Source organism: Pygocentrus nattereri, chromosome 10 (assembly GCF_015220715.1).
Source record: "Pygocentrus nattereri isolate fPygNat1 chromosome 10, fPygNat1.pri, whole genome shotgun sequence".
In the NCBI taxonomy this organism is placed as follows: Eukaryota; Metazoa; Chordata; class Actinopteri; order Characiformes; family Serrasalmidae; genus Pygocentrus; species Pygocentrus nattereri.
The window spans coordinates 1,380,001-1,402,517 of NC_051220.1; the positions used below are offsets into that span (position 1 = coordinate 1,380,001).

Here is a 22,517-nt window from a genome sequence, read left to right on the forward strand (position 1 = left end):
TATGCAATGCATGCAGTTTACTGTAATCCTTGATCCTGACTCCGCTCCCAGAAAGGTGTGTAGATGTGCTCCAGCAGAGCGAACTGTGATCAGGCTCAGCTCTCAGAACGATTTTCCCCACATATGATCAGGTTTAGCTTCAAGGTTTTCTGTACAGATTATTTCCAGTGATGTAGATGAGTCGCTCAGAAATATGTTCAGGTGACAGCGGAAATACGAAAAAGTAACTAACTCGAGTACTTAAGTATTTTTTTCAATAAACTACTTATTTACTAATACTAGTACTTGAGTCATTTATCACTATGGTAAGAGTACTAGTACTTGAGTCATTTATCACTATGGTAAGAGTACTAGTACTTGAGTCATTTATCACTATGGTAAGAGTACTAGTACTTGAGTCATTTATCACTATGGTAAGAGTTCTAGTACTTGAGTCATTTATCACTATGGTAAGAGTTCTAGTACTTGAGTCATTTATCACTATGGTAAGAGTACTAGTACTTGAGTCATTTATCACTATGGTAAGAGTTCTAGTACTTGAGTCATTTATCACTATGGTAAGAGTACTAGTACTTGAGTCATTTATCACTATGGTAAGAGTTCTAGTACTTGAGTCATTTATCACTATGGTAAGAGTACTAGTACTTGAGTCATTTATCACTATGGTAAGAGTACTAGTACTTGAGTCATTTATCACTATGGTAAGAGTTCTAGTACTTGAGTCATTTATCACTATGGTAAGAGTACTAGTACTTGAGTCATTTATCACTATGGTAAGAGTACTAGTACTTGAGTCATTTATCACTATGGTAAGAGTACTAGTACTTGAGTTGTTTATCACTATGGTAAGAGTACTAGTACTTGAGTCGTTTATCACTATGGTAAGAGTTCTAGTACTTGAGTTGTTTATCACTATGGTAAGAGTACTAGTACTTGAGTCGTTTATCACTATGGTAAGAGTTCTAGTACTTGAGTTGTTTATCACTATGGTAAGAGTACTAGTACTTGAGTTATTTATCACTATGGTAAGAGTACTAGTACTTGAGTCATTTATCACTATGGTAAGAGTTCTAGTACTTGAGTTGTTTATCACTATGGTAAGAGTACTAGTACTTGAGTCATGTATCACTATGGTAAGAGTTCTAGTACTTGAGTCATTTATCACTATGGTAAGAGTTCTAGTACTTGAGTTATTTATCACTATGGTAAGAGTACTAGTACTTGAGTCATTTATCACTATGGTAAGAGTTCTAGTACTTGAGTCATTTATCACTATGGTAAGAGTTCTAGTACTTGAGTCATTTATCACTATGGTAAGAGTACTAGTACTTGAGTCATGTATCACTATGGTAAGAGTTCTAGTACTTGAGTCATTTATCACTATGGTAAGAGTTCTAGTACTTGAGTCATTTATCACTATGGTAAGAGTTCTAGTACTTGAGTCATTTATCACTCTGGTAAGAGTACTAGTACTTGAGTCATTTATCACTATGGTAAGAGTTCTAGTACTTGAGTCATTTATCACTATGGTAAGAGTACTAGTACTTGAGTTATTTATCACTATGGTAAGAGTACTAGTACTTGAGTCATGTATCACTATGGTAAGAGTTCTAGTACTTGAGTTATTTATCACTATGGTAAGAGTACTAGTACTTGATTCATTTATCACTATGGTAAGAGTACTAGTACTTGAGTCATTTATCACTATGGTAAGAGTTCTAGTACTTGAGTTATTTATCACTATGGTAAGAGTTCTAGTACTTGAGTTATTTATCACTATGGTAAGAGTTCTAGTACTTGAGTCATTTATCACTCCGGTAAGAGTTCTAGTACTTGAGTTATTTATCACTATGGTAAGAGTACTAGTACTTGAGTCATTTATCACTATGGTAAGAGTACTAGTACTTGAGTCATTTATCACTATGGTAAGAGTTCTAGTACTTGAGTCATTTATCACTATGGTAAGAGTACTAGTACTTGAGTCATGTATCACTATGGTAAGAGTTCTAGTACTTGAGTCATTTATCACTATGGTAAGAGTTCTAGTACTTGAGTCATTTATCACTATGGTAAGAGTACTAGTACTTGAGTCATGTATCACTATGGTAAGAGTTCTAGTACTTGAGTCATTTATCACTATGGTAAGAGTTCTAGTACTTGAGTCATTTATCACTATGGTAAGAGTACTAGTACTTGAGTCATTTATCACTATGGTAAGAGTACTAGTACTTGAGTCATTTATCACTATGGTAAGAGTTCTAGTACTTGAGTCATTTATCACTATGGTAAGAGTACTAGTACTTGAGTCATTTATCACTATGGTAAGAGTACTAGTACTTGAGTCATGTATCACTATGGTAAGAGTTCTAGTACTTGAGTCATTTATCACTATGGTAAGAGTACTAGTACTTGAGTCATGTATCACTATGGTAAGAGTTCTAGTACTTGAGTCATTTATCACTATGGTAAGAGTTCTAGTACTTGAGTCATTTATCACTCTGGTAAGAGTACTAGTACTTGAGTCATGTATCACTATGGTAAGAGTTCTAGTACTTGAGTCATTTATCACTATGGTAAGAGTACTAGTACTTGAGTCATGTATCACTATGGTAAGAGTTCTAGTACTTGAGTCATTTATCACTATGGTAAGAGTTCTAGTACTTGAGTCATTTATCACTCTGGTAAGAGTTCTAGTACTTGAGTCATGTATCACTATGGTAAGAGTTCTAGTACTTGAGTTATTTATCACTATGGTAAGAGTTCTAGTACTTGAGTCATTTATCACTCCGGTAAGAGTTCTAGTACTTGAGTTATTTATCACTATGGTAAGAGTACTAGTACTTGAGTCATGTATCACTATGGTAAGAGTTCTAGTACTTGAGTCATTTATCACTATGGTAAGAGTACTAGTACTTGAGTTATTTATCACTATGGTAAGAGTTCTAGTACTTGAGTTATTTATCACTATGGTAAGAGTACTAGTACTTGAGTCATTTATCACTATGGTAAGAGTTCTAGTACTTGAGTCATTTATCACTCCGGTAAGAGTTCTAGTACTTGAGTCATTTATCACTATGGTAAGAGTACTAGTACTTGAGTCATGTATCACTATGGTAAGAGTTCTAGTACTTGAGTCATTTATCACTATGGTAAGAGTACTAGTACTTGAGTCATTTATCACTATGGTAAGAGTACTAGTACTTGATTCATTTATCACTATGGTAAGAGTACTAGTACTTGAGTCATTTATCACTATGGTAAGAGTACTAGTACTTGAGTCATTTATCACTATGGTAAGAGTTCTAGTACTTGAGTCATTTATCACTATGGTAAGAGTTCTAGTACTTGAGTCATTTATCACTATGGTAAGAGTACTAGTACTTGAGTCTTTTATCACTATGGTAAGAGTACTAGTACTTGAGTCATGTATCACTATGGTAAGAGTTCTAGTACTTGAGTCATTTATCACTCCGGTAAGAGTTCTAGTACTTGAGTCATTTATCACTATGGTAAGAGTACTAGTACTTGAGTCATGTATCACTATGGTAAGAGTTCTAGTACTTGAGTCATTTATCACTATGGTAAGAGTACTAGTACTTGAGTCATTTATCACTATGGTAAGAGTACTAGTACTTGAGTCATTTATCACTATGGTAAGAGTTCTAGTACTTGAGTCATTTATCACTATGGTAAGAGTTCTAGTACTTGAGTCATTTATCACTATGGTAAGAGTACTAGTACTTGAGTCATTTATCACTATGGTAAGAGTACTAGTACTTGAGTCATGTATCACTATGGTAAGAGTTCTAGTACTTGAGTCATTTATCACTATGGTAAGAGTACTAGTACTTGAGTCATGTATCACTATGGTAAGAGTACTAGTACTTGAGTCATTTATCACTATGGTAAGAGTACTAGTACTTGAGTCATTTATCACTATGGTAAGAGTTCTAGTACTTGAGTCATTTATCACTATGGTAAGAGTTCTAGTACTTGAGTCATTTATCACTATGGTAAGAGTACTAGTACTTGAGTCATTTATCACTATGGTAAGAGTTCTAGTACTTGAGTCATGTATCACTATGGTAAGAGTTCTAGTACTTGAGTCATTTATCACTATGGTAAGAGTTCTAGTACTTGAGTCATTTATCACTATGGTAAGAGTACTAGTACTTGATTCATTTATCACTATGGTAAGAGTACTAGTACTTGATTCATTTATCACTATGGTAAGAGTACTAGTACTTGAGTCATTTATCACTATGGTAAGAGTTCTAGTACTTGAGTTATTTATCACTATGGTAAGAGTACTAGTACTTGAGTCATTTATCACTATGGTAAGAGTTCTAGTACTTGAGTCATTTATCACTATGGTAAGAGTACTAGTACTTGAGTCATTTATCACTATGGTAAGAGTACTAGTACTTGAGTCATTTATCACTATGGTAAGAGTACTAGTACTTGAGTCATGTATCACTATGGTAAGAGTTCTAGTACTTGAGTAATTTATCACTATGGTAAGAGTACTAGTACTTGAGTCATTTATCACTATGGTAAGAGTACTAGTACTTGATTCATTTATCACTATGGTAAGAGTACTAGTACTTGAGTCATTTATCACTATGGTAAGAGTACTAGTACTTGAGTCATTTATCACTATGGTAAGAGTACTAGTACTTGAGTCATGTATCACTATGGTAAGAGTTCTAGTACTTGAGTCATTTATCACTATGGTAAGAGTACTAGTACTTGAGTCATTTATCACTATGGTAAGAGTACTAGTACTTGAGTCATTTATCACTATGGTAAGAGTACTAGTACTTGAGTCATTTATCACTATGGTAAGAGTTCTAGTACTTGAGTTATTTATCACTATGGTAAGAGTACTAGTACTTGAGTCATTTATCACTATGGTAAGAGTTCTAGTACTTGAGTCATTTATCACTATGGTAAGAGTACTAGTACTTGAGTCATTTATCACTATGGTAAGAGTACTAGTACTTGAGTCATTTATCACTATGGTAAGAGTACTAGTACTTGAGTCATTTATCACTATGGTAAGAGTTCTAGTACTTGAGTCATTTATCACTATGGTAAGAGTTCTAGTACTTGAGTCATTTATCACTATGGTAAGAGTACTAGTACTTGAGTCATTTATCACTATGGTAAGAGTTCTAGTACTTGAGTCATTTATCACTATGGTAAGAGTACTAGTACTTGAGTCATTTATCACTATGGTAAGAGTTCTAGTACTTGAGTCTTTTATCACTATGGTAAGAGTTCTAGTACTTGAGTCTTTTATCACTATGGTAAGAGTACTAGTACTTGAGTAGGTATTTTCAGTACCTTTTACACCCCTGCCTGTATTGCCTGTTTGTGTCTGTAGCCTTGTTTCAGTCTACTTGCATTACTGAGCCTTTATTTCTGTGTCTGACCTCCCGGTTCTTGTTTTCTTGCTTGTTTTCTCGTTCTCGCCTGACCCCTTTTGACTCTCTCTTTCGTGTAGCGACCTTTAGCTCATGTTCTCTCATTCTGATTTAGCTCAGCCTACATTGCCCCGTTTGCCCATGTGGACCCTTGCCTGTTTATGTCCTACGATTCTGGATTAGCCCTTACTAAACACTTTAACCACAGCCAGCTCTGCGAGCACCTCACTCTTTCAAAGCCGTCACGTATATCTATTCTACATACTGATGCAATATGGAATAACATCGGCTTGACTATGGCTCTTACTGAGATCTATAGTATTCCAATGACATCATGCAATCAGGCTTGGCAGTTTGTTATAACTCCGCCAAATTTTGGGGGGAATATTCAATTTAAAACCAGCTTATAAAGTGTACTGACCAATATCCATCCATCCATCCATCCATCCATCCATCCATCCATCCATCCATCCATCCATCCATCCATCCATCCATCCATCCATCATCTTCCGCTTCTCCGGGGTTCGGGTCGCGGGGGCAGCATCCTGAGCAATGAGGCCCAGACCTCCCTTTCCCCAGCCACTTCCACTAGCTCCCAGGGGGGATTCCGAGGCGCTCCCAGGCCAGCTGGGCGATATAGTCACGCCAGCGTGTCCTGGGTCTTCCCCGGGGTCTCCTCCCAGGTGGACTTGCCTGTGACACCTCCCGAGGGAGGCGTACAGGAGGCATCCTAACCAGATGCCTGAACCACCTCAACTGGCTCCTCTCGACGTGAAGAAGCAGCGGCTCTACTCCGAGTCCCTCCCGGATGACCGAACTTCTCACCCTATCTCTAAGGGAGAGTCCAGACACCCTGCGGAGGAAACTCATTTCGGCTGCTTGTATTCACGATCTCGTTCTTTCGGTCATTACCCAAAGCTCATGACCACAGGTGAGGGTGGGAACGTAGATCGACCGGTAAATCGAGAGCCTTGCCTTATGGCTCAGCTCTTTCTTTACCACAACAGACCGGTAAAGAGCCCGCATCACTGCTGACCCAGCACCAATCCGCCTGGTACTGACCAATATATTTGAGCAAATTACTTTAATTATATTTTAATTTTATTTATTTTTGCAATGTTTTGTTAGTTTTTGTTAAATCTAATGCAATATAATGTCCTGAATCTGAGAGGTGTGCAGGATATCCAGATCCAGTGTACCAGTCTAGCTCATCTTCTCATCGTAGTGTTTTTGGAGCCTCCACACATCCTTTCATCTTTTTTGTGGTCATTCCGGTCTGTTTTGCTTAATCCACCTGCAAGGCTATAGTTGCAGCGATGGTGATGAGATGAGCTGTATGGTCTGATCTGGTCATGCCTATTGAAAAGGTGGCCATGCGCTATTAATGATGCGATCAATACACTCTAAGATTGCTACTCGCACACAGACTCGCTCATTTGGTCAGAATTACTCTGTTACCCTGTTCTTCAGTGGTCAGGACCCCCATGGACCCTCACAGAGCAGGTACTATTTGGGTGGTGGGTCATTCTCAGCACTGCAGTAACACTGACGTGGTGGTGGTGTGTTAGTTTGTGTTGTGCTGGTCTGAGTGGATCAGACACAGCAGTGCTGCTGGAGTCTTTAAACACTGTGTCCACTCACTGTCCACTCTATTAGACACTCCTACCTTGTCGGTCCACCTTGTAGATGTAAAGTCAGAGACGACAGCTCATCTGCTGCTGCACAGTTTGTGTTGGTCATCCTCTAGTCCTTCATCAGTGGTCACAGGACGCTGCCCACAGGACGCTGTTGGCTGGATATTTTTGGTTGGTGGACTATTCTCAGTCCAGCAGCGACACTGAGGTGTTTAAAACCCCAGCAGCGCTGCTGCGTCTGATCCACTCGTACCAGTGCAACACACACTAACACTTGGTGACTTTATCCTCAGCTGGAAGAGTGAATAATGATGCTTATATTGCAGGAAAGAACAAGAAATTGTATTTTGTTAACCGAATTGTTTTATTTCCTAATGGAATTTTTAAAAGTTTGAAGAACCAAAGCTAAGGTTCTGCACCAGAGTTCGTCTTGGATCCTTTACAGGCTTGAAAATTTAGCAAGGTTCTCAAATCTTATTCACCAAATTTTGCTTTAAAGAACCATCCATCAAACACTTTTTTTTTTTTTTTGGTGATTCAAATGTTCCTCCATGCAGAGAACCTTTATGGTGCCTTTATTTCTGAGAGTCTATAATCACTTTTCTATCACTTACTGTTGTAATAGATTAACAGTCATTACAGCCTCTAATCTGTAGCTAATTATCTGACACATGCTGTTAGATATTTATAACAGTTTATATTTCTAACAAAAAAAAAAAAATCATGTATTTTCTTTAAAATATCACGCCGAGAACACCTGAGAGAAAGAAATAGAGTGAGGGAGGAAACAAGGGAAGGAGAAGAAGTGAAAGAATAATGGGGTGAGTGAAAAGCAAGTGAGTCTGTGGAAGAACTGAAGGACTGTAATGCATATAATGAATAAGAATGAATTAGAGTGCAGTTTCAGCCCTGCTGGGACCTGCGACATCAGCCGGTTTATGAATGCCTTTTGTTTGAAATTGAAACGGTGCTGCATTTCGATATCAGACACCATCAAAGCACACATGCTGAAATCCCTGATAACTACGGCATGTGGCAGAGGGAAGAGTTTTAACAAGGCAATTACACTCAATCATGCTGCAGTAAAATAATAGCCTGTAAAATGTGATTAAGAGGTTGAACATTTATGACATTATAGTGCATACTGTAAAATATGTCATTGGTTAAGCTCTGTTACAATATTGGCCTTTTGCAATACTGATATCAAAAGAAATGCATCATTCACTAGTTCCATACTGCCTCTGGAAGCAACCTCAGCATAATAAATGGGTTGGAAGCTTAATGAAATGGGTTGCACTCAAGCCTAAAATCACGTTGTGCAATGCCAAGTGTTGGCCGGAGTGATGCAAAGCATGCCGCCACAGGACCCGCAGTGATGAATCCTGCTTCTCTATCTGGCAATTTGACGAATGAATCAGGATTTGGCGGATATCAGGAGGATGGGGCCAACAGTAAAGTTTGGTGGAGGAGGGATAATGGGCTGGGGCTGTTTTTCAGGGTTTGGGCCCCTTAGTTCCAATGAAGGGTGATGTTAACGTTCCAACATACAAAGTCATTTTAGCCAATTAAATGCTTTTTGGGAACAGTTTGGGAAGGAACTCCAGTGGGCCTGCACAGAGCCCTGACATCACCCACATTGACCACCTTTGGGATGAACTGGAGCATTGATGGCAAGCCAGGGATTCTTGCACAACATCAGTGCCTGACCTCACAAATGCTCCTTTGACCAAATGGGCATGGATTTCTACACGACGAACTACACAATCTTCTCCCAGCTGTGTAGAGGCCGTTATGCAAATGAGAAGAGGAGCAGCTCACTGTCTTGGAACAAGATGTCCAAGCTCATATTGATGTGATGGTCAGGTGTCCACATACTTTTGGCCACAGAGTGTATCCTTGTTTCTACGCTCATTGTCCATCTTATCAGCTCTGTCAGTGTTCCTGCAGTGCTGAGAATGACCCACCACCCAAACAGCACCCGCTCTGTGAGGGTCCATGGGGGTCCTGACCACTGAAGAACAGGGTAACAGAGTATCAGAGAAACAGATGGACTACAGTCTGTAACTGTAGAACTACAGAGTGCAGCTATACAGTAAGTGGAGAGTGGAGTGTAGGAGCCGGTCGGTGTAGATCATTCAGCACTAGAGTGCGTCCACGATGACCAGTGGAGAGGAGAACGAAAGAGAACTCCTGGAGATTCGAGCAGAGAAGAACGTGTTTCAGATCCTTCCATTCCACTTCGCGCCAAATCAGTCCCATCCAACCCAAATCACACAGCAGAGCACACTCTGTTACGTCCGAAGGCACGGCTCCATCGAGCCGCATCCCTGCCTGGATCGCAGGCTCCCGCTGCTTTCCCCGAACGGCTGTGACATTATACCACAAACGACACCGAACTCCTCGCTTCAATTAGGGATTGCCAAATGTGTGTTGAAGCTGATTAAGGAGCGCTGGCGTCAAATTCACCAATCCACAAGTAGCCCAGCTTCATGCATAGGGGCTAACTGATCAGTGGGGGGCTTCATTTATTCCCCCCCCACAGAGCAGCAGGGCTAAGAACATGAACAGTGTCTTGTCCTGATATGGCCGGAGCGCATGTATAAAGAGTTCATATAGAAGTCATCATGCCTGCTCATCAGGCTGACTGAGCAGAATCCTGCTAATGATGAAGGAGGCCTGTCAGATCTGAACATGAAGAGTCCCTGCTGTTAGTCAGTGAGGGAGAACAGTGTGTGTGTGTGTGTGTGTGTGTGTGTGTGTTAGTGATGTCACTTTGCAATGCATTCATTTTTCATTATTATTTTAATCATTGCATAGTCAGATAATTAATAAATTTTTCACTGTCCACTTTATCAGCTCCACTGACCGTTTAGTTATACTCTGTTACCCTGTTCTTCAGTGGTCAGGACCCCCATGGACCCTCACAGAGCAGGTACTATTTGGGTGGTGGGTCATTCTCAGCACTGCAGTGACACCGACGTTTTGGTGGTGTGTTAGTGTCTGTGGTGCTGGTCTGAGTGGATCAGACACAGCAGTGCTGCTGGAGTTTTTAAACACCTCCGTGTCACCGCTGGACTGAGAACAGTCCACCAACCAAAAATATCCAGCCAGCAGCGTCCTGTGACCACCAAAGAAGGACTAGAGGATGATTAGCTCATCTCTGGCTTTACATCTACAGACTGGACCAGCAATGCAGGTGCGTCTGAACCTCAGCAATTAATAGAGACGTGGGGAATAATTAAAAAGTGGCTTCAGTGTGAGGAATGTGCTCGCTTAGGAATTCAACAACGTGGAACTTTGGACTTTTAACCAACCTGAATGACCCTACACATTATTTTAATTTTACAATCATAATTAAATAATAAAAAAATAACGTCTCAAACGTTTCAGTAGCTCATTTGAACACACAAATCCAGCTTTGAACAATTATCGACAAATAAATGCAGTGTTTTTCATTAAAAAAACGTTTCTCATTAAAACTGTTTTTCATATCTTGTATAATCTGAAAGATTTCTATATCGGTGTTCTGTCCCCTGCGTCCCTGCGTCTCATTTATTATCTCCCTCAGACTAACTGCACATATGGAAATGTGTACAACAGCACATTACATAGCTGAATCATTTGCAGCTGATGTGATGCACTTGATTCTAATTTTAGGCCCTGTAAGTGGTAATAAATGTGGGGGTGTCACTTTTCATCCTTAAGAAATTGCATTTCTATTAATTATGTTTTACAAATGATTTTTCAGAGACATTTCATCCGTTTTATTTGTTGAGTTAGATGAAGATGGGACAAATGTTTTCACGGTGTGTCCTAATCTTTCCACGTGACTGTACACTGTATGTGCATGATACTGTATATCAATACAGTGTTATCAGGAACCCGTTCTGTCCAAAACTGTTATGAATATGAACGTTCTGCAATTTGGATCTAAACTCTGACCCAAAGAGCACGTCGCTGTTGTCAGAAGAAAACCAAATCTCCAAAATAGTAACTATACAGGAGAAGGAAAAAACCTGCTTTACTTTTAATGGAAGTGAATGGAACCAGACGTCCTTCCAAGTCATTTTTGGGTTATTTCTTTTGGTCCATTCATCATGAAATTTACACACAATATAAAGAGCAGCAGGCATTTTCATACTGCGTCAAAAACTGAAAAATGCCAAAAAAAAGGAGATATAAGGTTTTCTTCCGACAGCAGTGATTAGTGCGGAAGTAGTATCTCTCCGAATGACCACTGTGAGCATTGCTACTGACCTCAAGGGACTGCAGGTAGCCCTCCTGGGGGTCGCAGAGCAGCGAGGAAATGCGGTGGTTGTTCCTCATGCAGCGGATGTTTGTGTCCCTCCACAGAGGAAAGATCTGCCGGATCACGGTCATGCGGCCAAGGGCGCTGTGGACCAGCTCCATGATCTCCGTATCACTCACCTCCTACACTCACACAGACACACCGGGGGAAACCAAGGAGAAAAACACTGGTTTTAGCACAGAGCAGAAGAGCAAGCAAAGGAAGTTTGAAAACAAACTTCAGGTTGGCTCGAAAAATCCAACTAGAACTGAAACAGCAGCAGTTTTACAGACGGTCAGTACTGGTGTATCTGCATAGTGCACCACTAATCAACTACTCTCACTACAGCACTTCGGCATGCTTTCCTTCTACCTGTCCTTGTCTGGTACTTAAATCATAATAATTTCACTTTTATTTAAAAGAAATCTCTAATGTTTGGTATTTCTGTGTTCGGTATAGGTGTTCTGCCTATGGGACGCCTCCCTGATAGATTTTAGATTCATCATCTCGCTCATCATCTAGAAGACTGGAGAGAGGTAGGTGAAGAGGTCCGTGTGGTCACATCCTTCATGGTGCCAGATCGATGAGTTACAGCAAGTCAGAGTACAGGGTCAGTCCCCATAGCCCAGTATTCACACTTCAAACGCTCACCCAGATGGCATTCCAACCCAGGAAGGGTCACCCCAGACACACGGGGTCAGTGTGGGTTAGGGCTGGGGCGTACAGTCTTCTACTGTCTTGTCCTGTGTCTGTCTCACTCCTGCTCACTCTGTCTTCTGCTCTTTCTCGTTTTACGTCTCTATCCAGATGTAGATCCACTATATACCCACTACACTATACCAACCACTATATACCCACTACACTATACCAACCACTATATACCCACTACACTATACCAACCACTATATACCCACTACACTATACCAACCACTATATACCCACTACACTATACCAACCACTATATACCCACTACACTATACCAACCACTATATACCCACTACACTACACCAACCACTATATACCCACTACACTACACCAACCACTATATACCCACTACACTAACCAACCACTATATACCCACTACACTAACCAACCACTATATACCCACTACACTAACCAACCACTATATACCCACTACACTATACCAACCACTATATACCCACTACACTATACCAACCACTATATACCCACTACACTATACCAACCACTATATACCCACTACACTATACCAACCACTATATACCCACTACACTATACCAACCACTATATACCCACTACACTATACCAACCACTATATACCCACTACACTATACCAACCACTATATACCCACTACACTATACCAACCACTATATACCCACTACACTATACCAACCACTATATACCCACTACACTATACCAACCACTATATACCCACTACACTATACCAACCACTATATACCCACTACACTATACCAACCACTATATACCCACTACACTATACCAACCACTATATACCCACTACACTATACCAACCACTATATACCCACTACACTATACCAACCACTATATACCCACTACACTATACCAACCACTATATACCCACTACACTATACCAACCACTATATACCCACTACACTATACCAACCACTATATACCCACTACACTATACCAACCACTATATACCCACTACACTATACCAACCACTATATACCCACTACACTATACCAACCACTATATACCCACTACACTATACCAACCACTATATACCCACTACACTATACCAACCACTATATACCCACTACACTATACCAACCACTATATACCCACTACACTATACCAACCACTATATACCCACTACACTATACCAACCACTATATACCCACTACACTATACCAACCACTATATACCCACTACACTATGCCAACCACTATATACCCACTACACTATGCCAACCACTATATACCCACTACACTATACCAACCACTATATACCCACTACACTAACCAACCACTATATACCCACTACACTAACCAACCACTATATACCCACTACACTATGCCAACCACTATATACCCACTACACTATACCAACCACTATATACCCACTACACTACACCAAACACTATATACCCACTACACTATACCAACCACTATATACCCACTACACTATACCAACCACTATATACCCACTACACTATGCCAACCACTATATACCCACTACACTATGCCAACCACTATATACCCACTACACTATACCAACCACTATATACCCACTACACTAACCAACCACTATATACCCACTACACTAACCAACCACTATATACCCACTACACTACACCAAACACTATATACCCACTACACTACACCAACCACTATATACCCACTACACTATACCAACCACTATATACCCACTACACTATGCCAACCACTATATACCCACTACACTATGCCAACCACTATATACCCACTACACTATACCAACCACTATATACCCACTACACTATACCAACCACTATATACCCACTACACTATACCAACCACTATATACCCACTACACTAACCAACCACTATATACCCACTACACTATACCAACCACTATATACCCACTACACTACACCAACCACTATATACCCACTACACTATACCAACCACTATATACCCACTACACTACACCAACCACTATATACCCATTACACTACACCAACCACGACCAGCGCACCTAATGTGAGCTTGTTGGACATCCCATTCCAACATGATGGCAGGGCTTTGGTATGCAGTTAAGAGAAGACAACTCAACGCTGTGGGTCTGAAGGGATGTGCAGCTGTCACTGGGATTATTTGGATAAACTTTGTTAATCGGAGATTCACTGGAAGTGAATATTACATCGCATTTTGAGTTGCAGCTTGTCTTGTACGTACAACTGGCCCCATGTCTTTGTCATTTCCCCTTATATTACTACCTGTCTAGCATCTCCATAGCATCTCGACACTGACCTAAATGTGTAAAAGCCCAGACAACACAAACGACTGTGAGATCTGGAAGAAAACGGCAGCTTGATGGCCTTCAGGAACAAAACAAAGATGAAAAAAGAAGCTGATATTGCTTGTCCTGCGGTGACCCAGGGAGCGTAGCGTTGGAACCACAGACGACAGGCCTTCTGCAAATTCATTAATCAAAGCAGCTTCGTCTGACATATGAATTATCTGCGATGTGGTGTTCAGTCAGAGTTATTAATCATTCAGGACATGAATTAGAAACTCCATGATTATCAACAAGATACAATCTACAGTCAGGACCTCTGGATTATGAGGACACATTGCCAGCTCTTCTTGTACTGGAAAATTGGGTGTTGTTTGCGTGATTGGGAGAGAAAGCAAGACAGCAGATTTAGTCCCCAGCCCCCGATGCTTTGGAATGCATCAAGCCAATTGATTACAGTAATGCTTTGATGCAGCTGTAAAGTTTGGAATCACTATTTTTGTAATTATACAGGGAGATTCATTCGAAAGAGGCCCCAAATATTCTGTAATAACTCTCGCTAAGATGAAGCAATCGGAACGAAACAGCATGAATAGTGCTCCTCAGCATATGGAGCTTCGGACAAGCCGGAATGCCCCTGCGTCGGAGCGACGACAGCCGTCACGACGTTTATCCTCTCTAATGCTTGCCAATACGTTCAGGAGCATGGAACGCCATATTGAAACGTGGCTGGCAGGAAACAGAGACCACTTCCAGCATCGCATGCCATGCAATCGATTACACAAAACGTCAATGTATTTTTTTTTTTTTTATGTTTAGATCCGTTCATCATAACAGGAGCTACAACAGAATATTCGGGGCCTCTTTCGAGTGAATCTCTCTGTATAAAACCAATGTGTTGGAGATAAATACACCAACCTCATGAGGGATTTTTGTCTCTGTGTGTGTGTCTCTGTGTGTGTGTGGGAGGTGGAGTCTCTGTGGTTAGTAGCGACCTCCCCCATGGTTTCAGCGCTCAGTATGTGCCTTTCTTGCTGTGTGTTTGATATAAACACTTCTTGCAGCAGAATTTTGGCAACCCCTGTGTTTCTTCTGCTGGAGCTGCGATGCTGCTCTACAATACCATTTACCACAAAATAGAAGGAAACAGACGTGGGCAAAAATGTATATCAAAGTATAATTTTTATAAATTATATATATTTTTAAAAATCTGTATATACACATATATATATATATAGCATGCAAAAATACATACAAACACAAAAAGGTTTTTCTGCTAATTTTAGGGAACGTATTCTATTTCTAGTTTAACATAATGGAAATAAGATAAAATATAACGTGAAAAAGCTTTGACACATTTTATGTCATATTTATTAGTTTTTCCCACCGTTTGTTCCACCAAATCCACCAAATAAACAGTCATTTTGTATTAAAACGTGCAGAGGTGTGTCTGTAGAGGATGATTGAACTTTGATTCAACAGAAATTCAACAGAAGCATGTGATTTGATTACAGCTGTATTTATACACAACTGTGCCTCATATTGTGTATTTAAGAACCGTTTTGGCGCTTAAGTGAGCCTTTTTGTAGAGTAACAGTGGTGCGTTATTCTTAGATGCACTTTAAATAAGAAGCATATTTACCAGCTGATCTGAAATAAAATTAAACGATGAATCTGAAGTGCTGTTCGCAAATATGATGAATTTTTCAAACGTTTCCTTGGGCCCACCTATCTGACACAGGAGGGCTTTTCTGTTGACATGACAACTTGCTTTGTCTTATGTTTATTGTAACAGTTTCTGAATGCTGAATATTTCATTTGCCCTCAGACCATCTGACCTGTTTAAAAATGTGTTTTTGTTCCTTTGTTCTTCACTGAAAAAAATAAAATAAAATCTCAAACTTCAGTGTGGTGCAAAAGTCAGGCCACATTTATTCAATTCGTTTCCAGTTAATTCCAGTTAACAGAGATATTTCTGTGGATGTAAACCACCTACGTAAGAAAGGGAGACGTCGGATGAAAATATGTGAAAAAAACAGGGAGTTTGCAAACCTGGGGTTCAAAATATGATCAAAAGGTACTGAGAAAAGGGAGCCAGGCAACCGCTGGTAGACCACAAAACCTGTCACCATCAGTTAAACAGCACTTAAAGCTTTCATCTTTGAGAGGCTCGAGCTCTGCTCTTGGTTCAGTGCTGAATAAGAGCCACAGATCTTTCTGTTCATCTTCCCACTGTGAGAAGACTCAATGCTACGGGTCTGAAAGGATGTGCAGCTGCCATGAAGCTCTTATCGAAAAACGGAAATGGAGGAAAATGAAGAAAGTGTGCAAATCAAAAAAAGCTGATGGTGTCAAAGAAGCCAGACTTCTCTCCAGTTAACGCTGGACCGACCACACCAGGGTCCACACCTCAACGTCATGTGTATTTGGGAGAAGCAGAGAACGCAACCAACGTTTAAGGCTGAGCTTTGGAGGTGTGGAGAAATCTAGAAGTGTCAGTTGAAAGTGGAGAAGCTGTATTAAAAGCCACTAAAGCATTCATGATTGATGGTGTCGAGGCGTCGCTGTAAATAGATGCTTTATTTTCTGAAGCTGGAAAAAGAATAAATTGCACTTTTGACAGGTAATGGAATTTAATGAAAGATGGTCTCTGACTTTTGCACGGTACAGGATATTTGATATTTGATGGTTTTTCTTTTTTATTTTAGACTAAATCAATTAAGTCAAACAAAATGAATGGTTCTGACTGATGTTATTGACCCACCACAGAGGAAACTGACTCTGGCTTATTGCGATTGTAGAAATCGTGAGGTAGAGCTGTAATTAATCTGAGGCGTCTCTTGACACGCCCATGTTCAGATGTACCCTCTGTCTGGGGGGATTGTGTGAGAGTACGAGATGACTGGGTCTTATCTTACGGTCTAGACATGAGATGCAGACGAGCGGAGACTGCGGTGGAGTGAGGGCCGATGAAAGGATAACTCGTGAACACGGGGATGCGCGTCACTGTCAGCGTGTAATTAGACGACTCTAATGGGGTTCCAGTCAGGTGCAGTACATGCATGTGTTCCACTTCACCGGTGCTACAATTCAGCGCGTGTAATCCAGCTCTAATGCACATGACTGGATCGGTGGGGTAGGACGCAGCTGTTCTGCGGCTTCATGAGGTCATGCTGAGAGTGAAATGTCTCGCTGTGTGAAGCCGCCCATGCACCGCTGCACGAGGGCCGCGCTTACAGCGTTCAGCCGGATCTTTGAGGACCGAGTCTGCTAGTAAACAAAATGTGTTTGTTTTGTTTGCATAAATCATGCAAAGCGCCTGTATGTAGTCGCACAACAATGGCACATATTCATCCGTGCTGCATAGAAGCGAGCTCATGCTGGAGCGCCCAGATTGATATAGGAGCTATTCTACAATAGATTCAGGAGAAGGCTGGCGTCAATCAGCTTTGTATGCATGGAAAGAAGCACCCTATTGGCCCTAAAAAGACCACCTAGATCTAAATAAGCCTGTGCTCAGGTCTGTAAATATTTGGCTGTTGAGAAAATTGCTATTGTAGCAGTCTGCCGCAGAATATTTCCATTCAAACCAAATACATGTTGGCAACAATGCAAAGTGCTTTGTACAGCGGTGCTTGAAAGTTTCTGAACCCTTTAGAATTTTCTGTATTTCTGCATAAATTTGACCTAAAACATCCATCAGATTTTCACACAAGTCCTAAAAGTAGATAAAGAGGACAGAGTTAAACTATCCATCCATCCATCCATCCATCCATCCATCCATTTTCTAAGCCACTTCTCCGTCAGGGTTGCAGGGGGTGCTGGAGCCTATCCCAGCAGTCTTCGGGCCGAAGGCAGGATACACCCTGGACAGGTCGCCAGTCCATCGCAGGGCAAGAGTTAAACTAATGACACAAAAATATTATACTGGTCATTTGTTTATTGAGGAAAATCATCCAATATTACATATTTGTGAGTGGCGAACGTCTGTGAACCTGTAGGATTAGCAGTTGTTTATGGAAGTGTATCACGGCCCGAACAAAGGAGATTTCTGAGGACCTCAGAAAAAGAGTTGTTGATGCTCATCAGGCTGGAAAAGGTGACCGAACCATCTCTACAGAGTTTGGACTCCACAGTCAGAGTTTGGACTCCACAGTCAGAGTTTGGACTCCACAGTCAGAGTTTGGACTCCACAGTCAGACAGATTGTGTACAAATGGAGGAAATTCAAGACCAACGTTTCCCTCCCCAGGAATGGTCGACCAACAAAGATCACTCCAAGAGCCAGGCGTGTGATAGACGGCGAGGTCACAAAGGATAATAGGTCACAATAGGTCATATAGAAAGTTCTAAAGGGTTCACAAACTTTCAAGCGCCGCTGTAGAGACTTAATGAACTTTCAAGTTACATTCACCTAAATATCCACTAAAGTGGCCATAATTTTCTTTAACTCTAAACCTGGCTCTAATCCTAAAACTAACATTTAGCTAAATGAAGCCCTAATCCAAGGTCTAAATCCTAACCCTAACCCCACCACTGTTTACTAAGGGTTTACTAACAATTTGAGCATCTGTAGGTAAGGGACTACAGTGGGCTATCCAAATGAAGTGAGACCTAAATTATACAGGGAGATTCGCTTCAAAGAGGCGAATATTCAATATTCAATATTCTGTAATAACTCTCTCTATTACAGAGCAACCTGAAGAAAAGAACATGCAATATGGTCCTCAGTATGGAGCTTCACACAAGCTGGGATACCCCTGAGTTGGAGCGATGAGGTAGGCGCCTGTACCACAATTGATTACACACACGGTGTGTCAAGGTATGTAGGGTATTTTTTGTTTGTTCCAATTGCTTCATCCTAGTGGGAGTTACCACAGAATATTCGGGGCCTCTTTCAAGCGAATCTCCCTGCAGCTCAAACTCCAGACTTTCATTTGAGCGCATTTATATCCAAACCTGAGCATAAGATGCAGGAATTACAACCATTTTCATACGTATCAATCCCCATTTTTAATACTTGGTTGCAAATCCTTTGGAGTCAATGACTTCCTAAAGTGTGGAACCTACATAAACAGGCAGAACCAAAGGCTGGGTTTCTTCTCTGATGATGCTAAACCTTTGTTACAGCTTCAGCTCCTGCTTCTTCTTGACCTTCAGTTTTGCCTTCAGTAAGTGAAATCCATGCTCGATTTAAACTGAGGTAAGGCGACTGGCTCAGCCATCGTAGAACATTCCACCTCTTTGCCTTCAGGTTTTTAGGTGCGTTCGCGGTATTCTTCGAGACCACTGTCCATTCACACTGCCTTCAATAAGTTTTGAAGCATTTTGCTTTGAATCTGAGCAAAAATATAAGCCTGTCATCTGTTCTTGAGGCTTACCAGTGGTTTAAATCTTGTGGTAAACCCTGAATTCACTGAAGTCTTCTCCTGAATGTTTAATTAGACACAGCTACGTCTACCTCCTGGAGGGTGCTCTTGATATGGCCAACTGTTGTGAAGGGAAAATAATTCTGCTAGATTATTCTGCTTATGCTGACTTCTTTCACTGGCAGTGAAGCTCTCTGGACTTACAACTGAAAGTTAACAGCTACAGTTTCCAAATGTTCAGTCCACACTTGAAATCAACTCTAAACCTTTTATCCATTTTCTTGTAAGTGAAATAATAAAGGAATAGAACAGGTGAGCAGCCAATTGTCCAATTACCTTTGAGCCCCTAAAAATGAAATGAAAATGGTCATAATTCCTACAGTTTAATCAATTTGGATGTAAATACCCCCAAATTAAAGCTAACAGTCTGATGAGCGCATATTCATTTCAACTGCAGTAGGCAGCTTAAATAACAAAAACTGTGTCCTAATATTTATCAAATATTTAAATACCCTCAATACTCCAGATATGATGTATGCCTACCACTTGACAAGAACACACAGTGTCATTGATGTAAAGCACCAAATGCTATTTTAGGGCTAACAGCTCCCTCTTGTGGAGAATCTTCAGCCTGCTAAATGTGAACGAGTGAGTAATTTACAAGCCAGGTCAGTTCCATTCGGAGTCAACAGCTCGCACATCCTCTCCCTCCAACCTTTCATTCAGGAAATAGGGCTATGCTACAAAAATTCAGCAACATGTCAAACCAGGTAATCCTTTTATGCCAGATCTATAATGATCTATTTTTTTTCTGCTTGTCTTGAGCATCATGCCACTAAAAGCCATGACAAAAAATACTTCCATGATGGTTTTCACTGGTGACAGGAAAGGTACACCACAAAAAAAATAAACACAAATCAGGAAAACTGGTAACTGAATAAAAATATGATCTGCCAGTATGGAGAGAAAGTTTTACTTACTAAAACGTCTTAAAATAAGAGTCTTAAATAAAGTCTTAAAATAAGAATACATTTAATGTGCTGAAAGCCTAAAGCTAGATTTAAGTACCTCTGATTTGATATGATGTCATAATATTCTAAAATAAGCAAAAACTAACAAATCTTGTTTCAATCATTTTCTCAAAACTTCATTTGATACAAGATTTCTTGCAATAAGAAATGCCTTCAAGCTCAGTACTAGTGAAATTTCGCTTGTACATTTTCAATAAAACAACAATGTCTTTAAAACAGTCATGAGTTTTGAAGCTCCTGATTATGAAAGAAACAATTTTCCATCAACTTTATTATTTGAAAAATTCAATGTTTGGAATGTTATAAAGGCCTCAATCAGTTATTATGCTTATAAACTGTGGAACTCAAATCCATCTTTTGTTAGACGGTCAAGCTTATTTCCCACACTATATTTCCAAAAATATTCACTCCCCCGTCCAAATCACTGAGTTCAGGTGTTCCAGTCACTTCCATGGCCACAGGTGTATAAAGCCGAGCCCCTCGGCCTGCAGACTGCTTCTACAGACATTAGTGAAAGAATGGGTCGCTCTCAGGAGCTCAGTGAATTCCAGCGTGGTGCCGTGATCGGACGCCACCTGTGCAGCAAGTCCAGTCGTGAAATTTCCTCACTACTAAATATTCCACAGTCCACTGTCAGTGGGATTATAACAAAGTGGAAGCGATTGGGAACGACAGCAACTCAGCCACGAAGTGGTCGGCCACGTAAAATGACAGAGCGGTCAGCGGATGCTGAGGGGCATAGTGCGCAGAGGTCACCGACTTTCTGCAGAGTCAATCACTACAGACCTCCAAACTTCATGTGGCCTTCAGATCAGCTCAAGAACAGCGTAGAGAGCTTCTTGGAATGGGTTTCCATGGCCGAGCAGCTGCATCCAAGCCTTACATCACCAAGCGCAATGCAAAGCGTGGAATGCAGTGGAGTAAAGCGCCGCCACTGGACTAGAGCAGTGGAGACGTGTTCTCTGGAGTGACCAATCACGCTTCTCCGTCTGGCAGTCGATGGACGGGTCTGGGCTTGGCGGTTGCCAGGAGACGGTAGTTGTCTGACTGCATTGTGCTGAGTGTAAAGTTTGGTGGAGGGGGGATCATGGTGTGGGGGTGTTTTTCAGGAGTTGGGCTCGGCCCCTTAGTTCCAGTGAAAGGAACTCTTAAAGCTTCAGCACCAAGAGATTTTGGACAATTTCATGCTCCCAACTTTGTGGGAACAGTTTGGGGACGGCCCCTTCCTGCTCCAACATGACTGCCCACCAGTGCACAAAGCAGGTCCATAAAGACGTGGATGAGCCAGTTTGGTGTGGAAGAACTTGACTGGCCTGCACAGAGTCCTGACCTCAACCCCATAGAACACCTTTGGGATGAATTAGAACGGAGACTGTGAGCCAGGCCTTCTCGTCCAACATCAGTGTCTGACCTCACAAATGAGCTTCTGGAAGAAATTCCCATAAACACTCCTAACCCTTGTGGAAAGCCATCCCAGAAGAGTTGAAGCTGTTATAGCTGCAAAGGGTGTTATTAAATATATCCCTACTCCTAAACATAACCCTAACCTTAATGTTGTTGATGGTCATTATGAGTATTATCAGAAAGATTGTTAATGATTTACGTATCTGTAGAGGACCATCCAAATAACGTGTGACCAAAAGAACCCATCAAATATCAGTTTACCAACTTATAGAAACCCCCCGTCCCCCTCCTCCTCCACCTGACCTTGTCATGCCACTGTACTGCACATATAGCTAGAGAACCTCGGCTCAATGGGATGTTATACTGAGCAGTTTTGGTGTCTACCAGTGTCTTTCAGTATTAGAAAT

The 22,517-nt window shown here is 40.9% G+C and overlaps 1 protein-coding gene across 1 annotated transcript in view; it reads right to left on the bottom strand.

Moving 5' to 3' along the window:
* The window catches only part of LOC108413574 (glutamate receptor ionotropic, delta-1-like), a 606,899-nt gene that overhangs the window by 76,773 nt on the left and 507,609 nt on the right, over positions 1-22,517 (bottom strand). Inside the window, exon 6 of the mRNA XM_037542279.1 lies at positions 11,318-11,491. Within this exon, the coding sequence (XP_037398176.1) occupies positions 11,318-11,491 (174 nt within the window). The remainder of the gene's footprint in view (positions 1-11,317; positions 11,492-22,517) is intronic.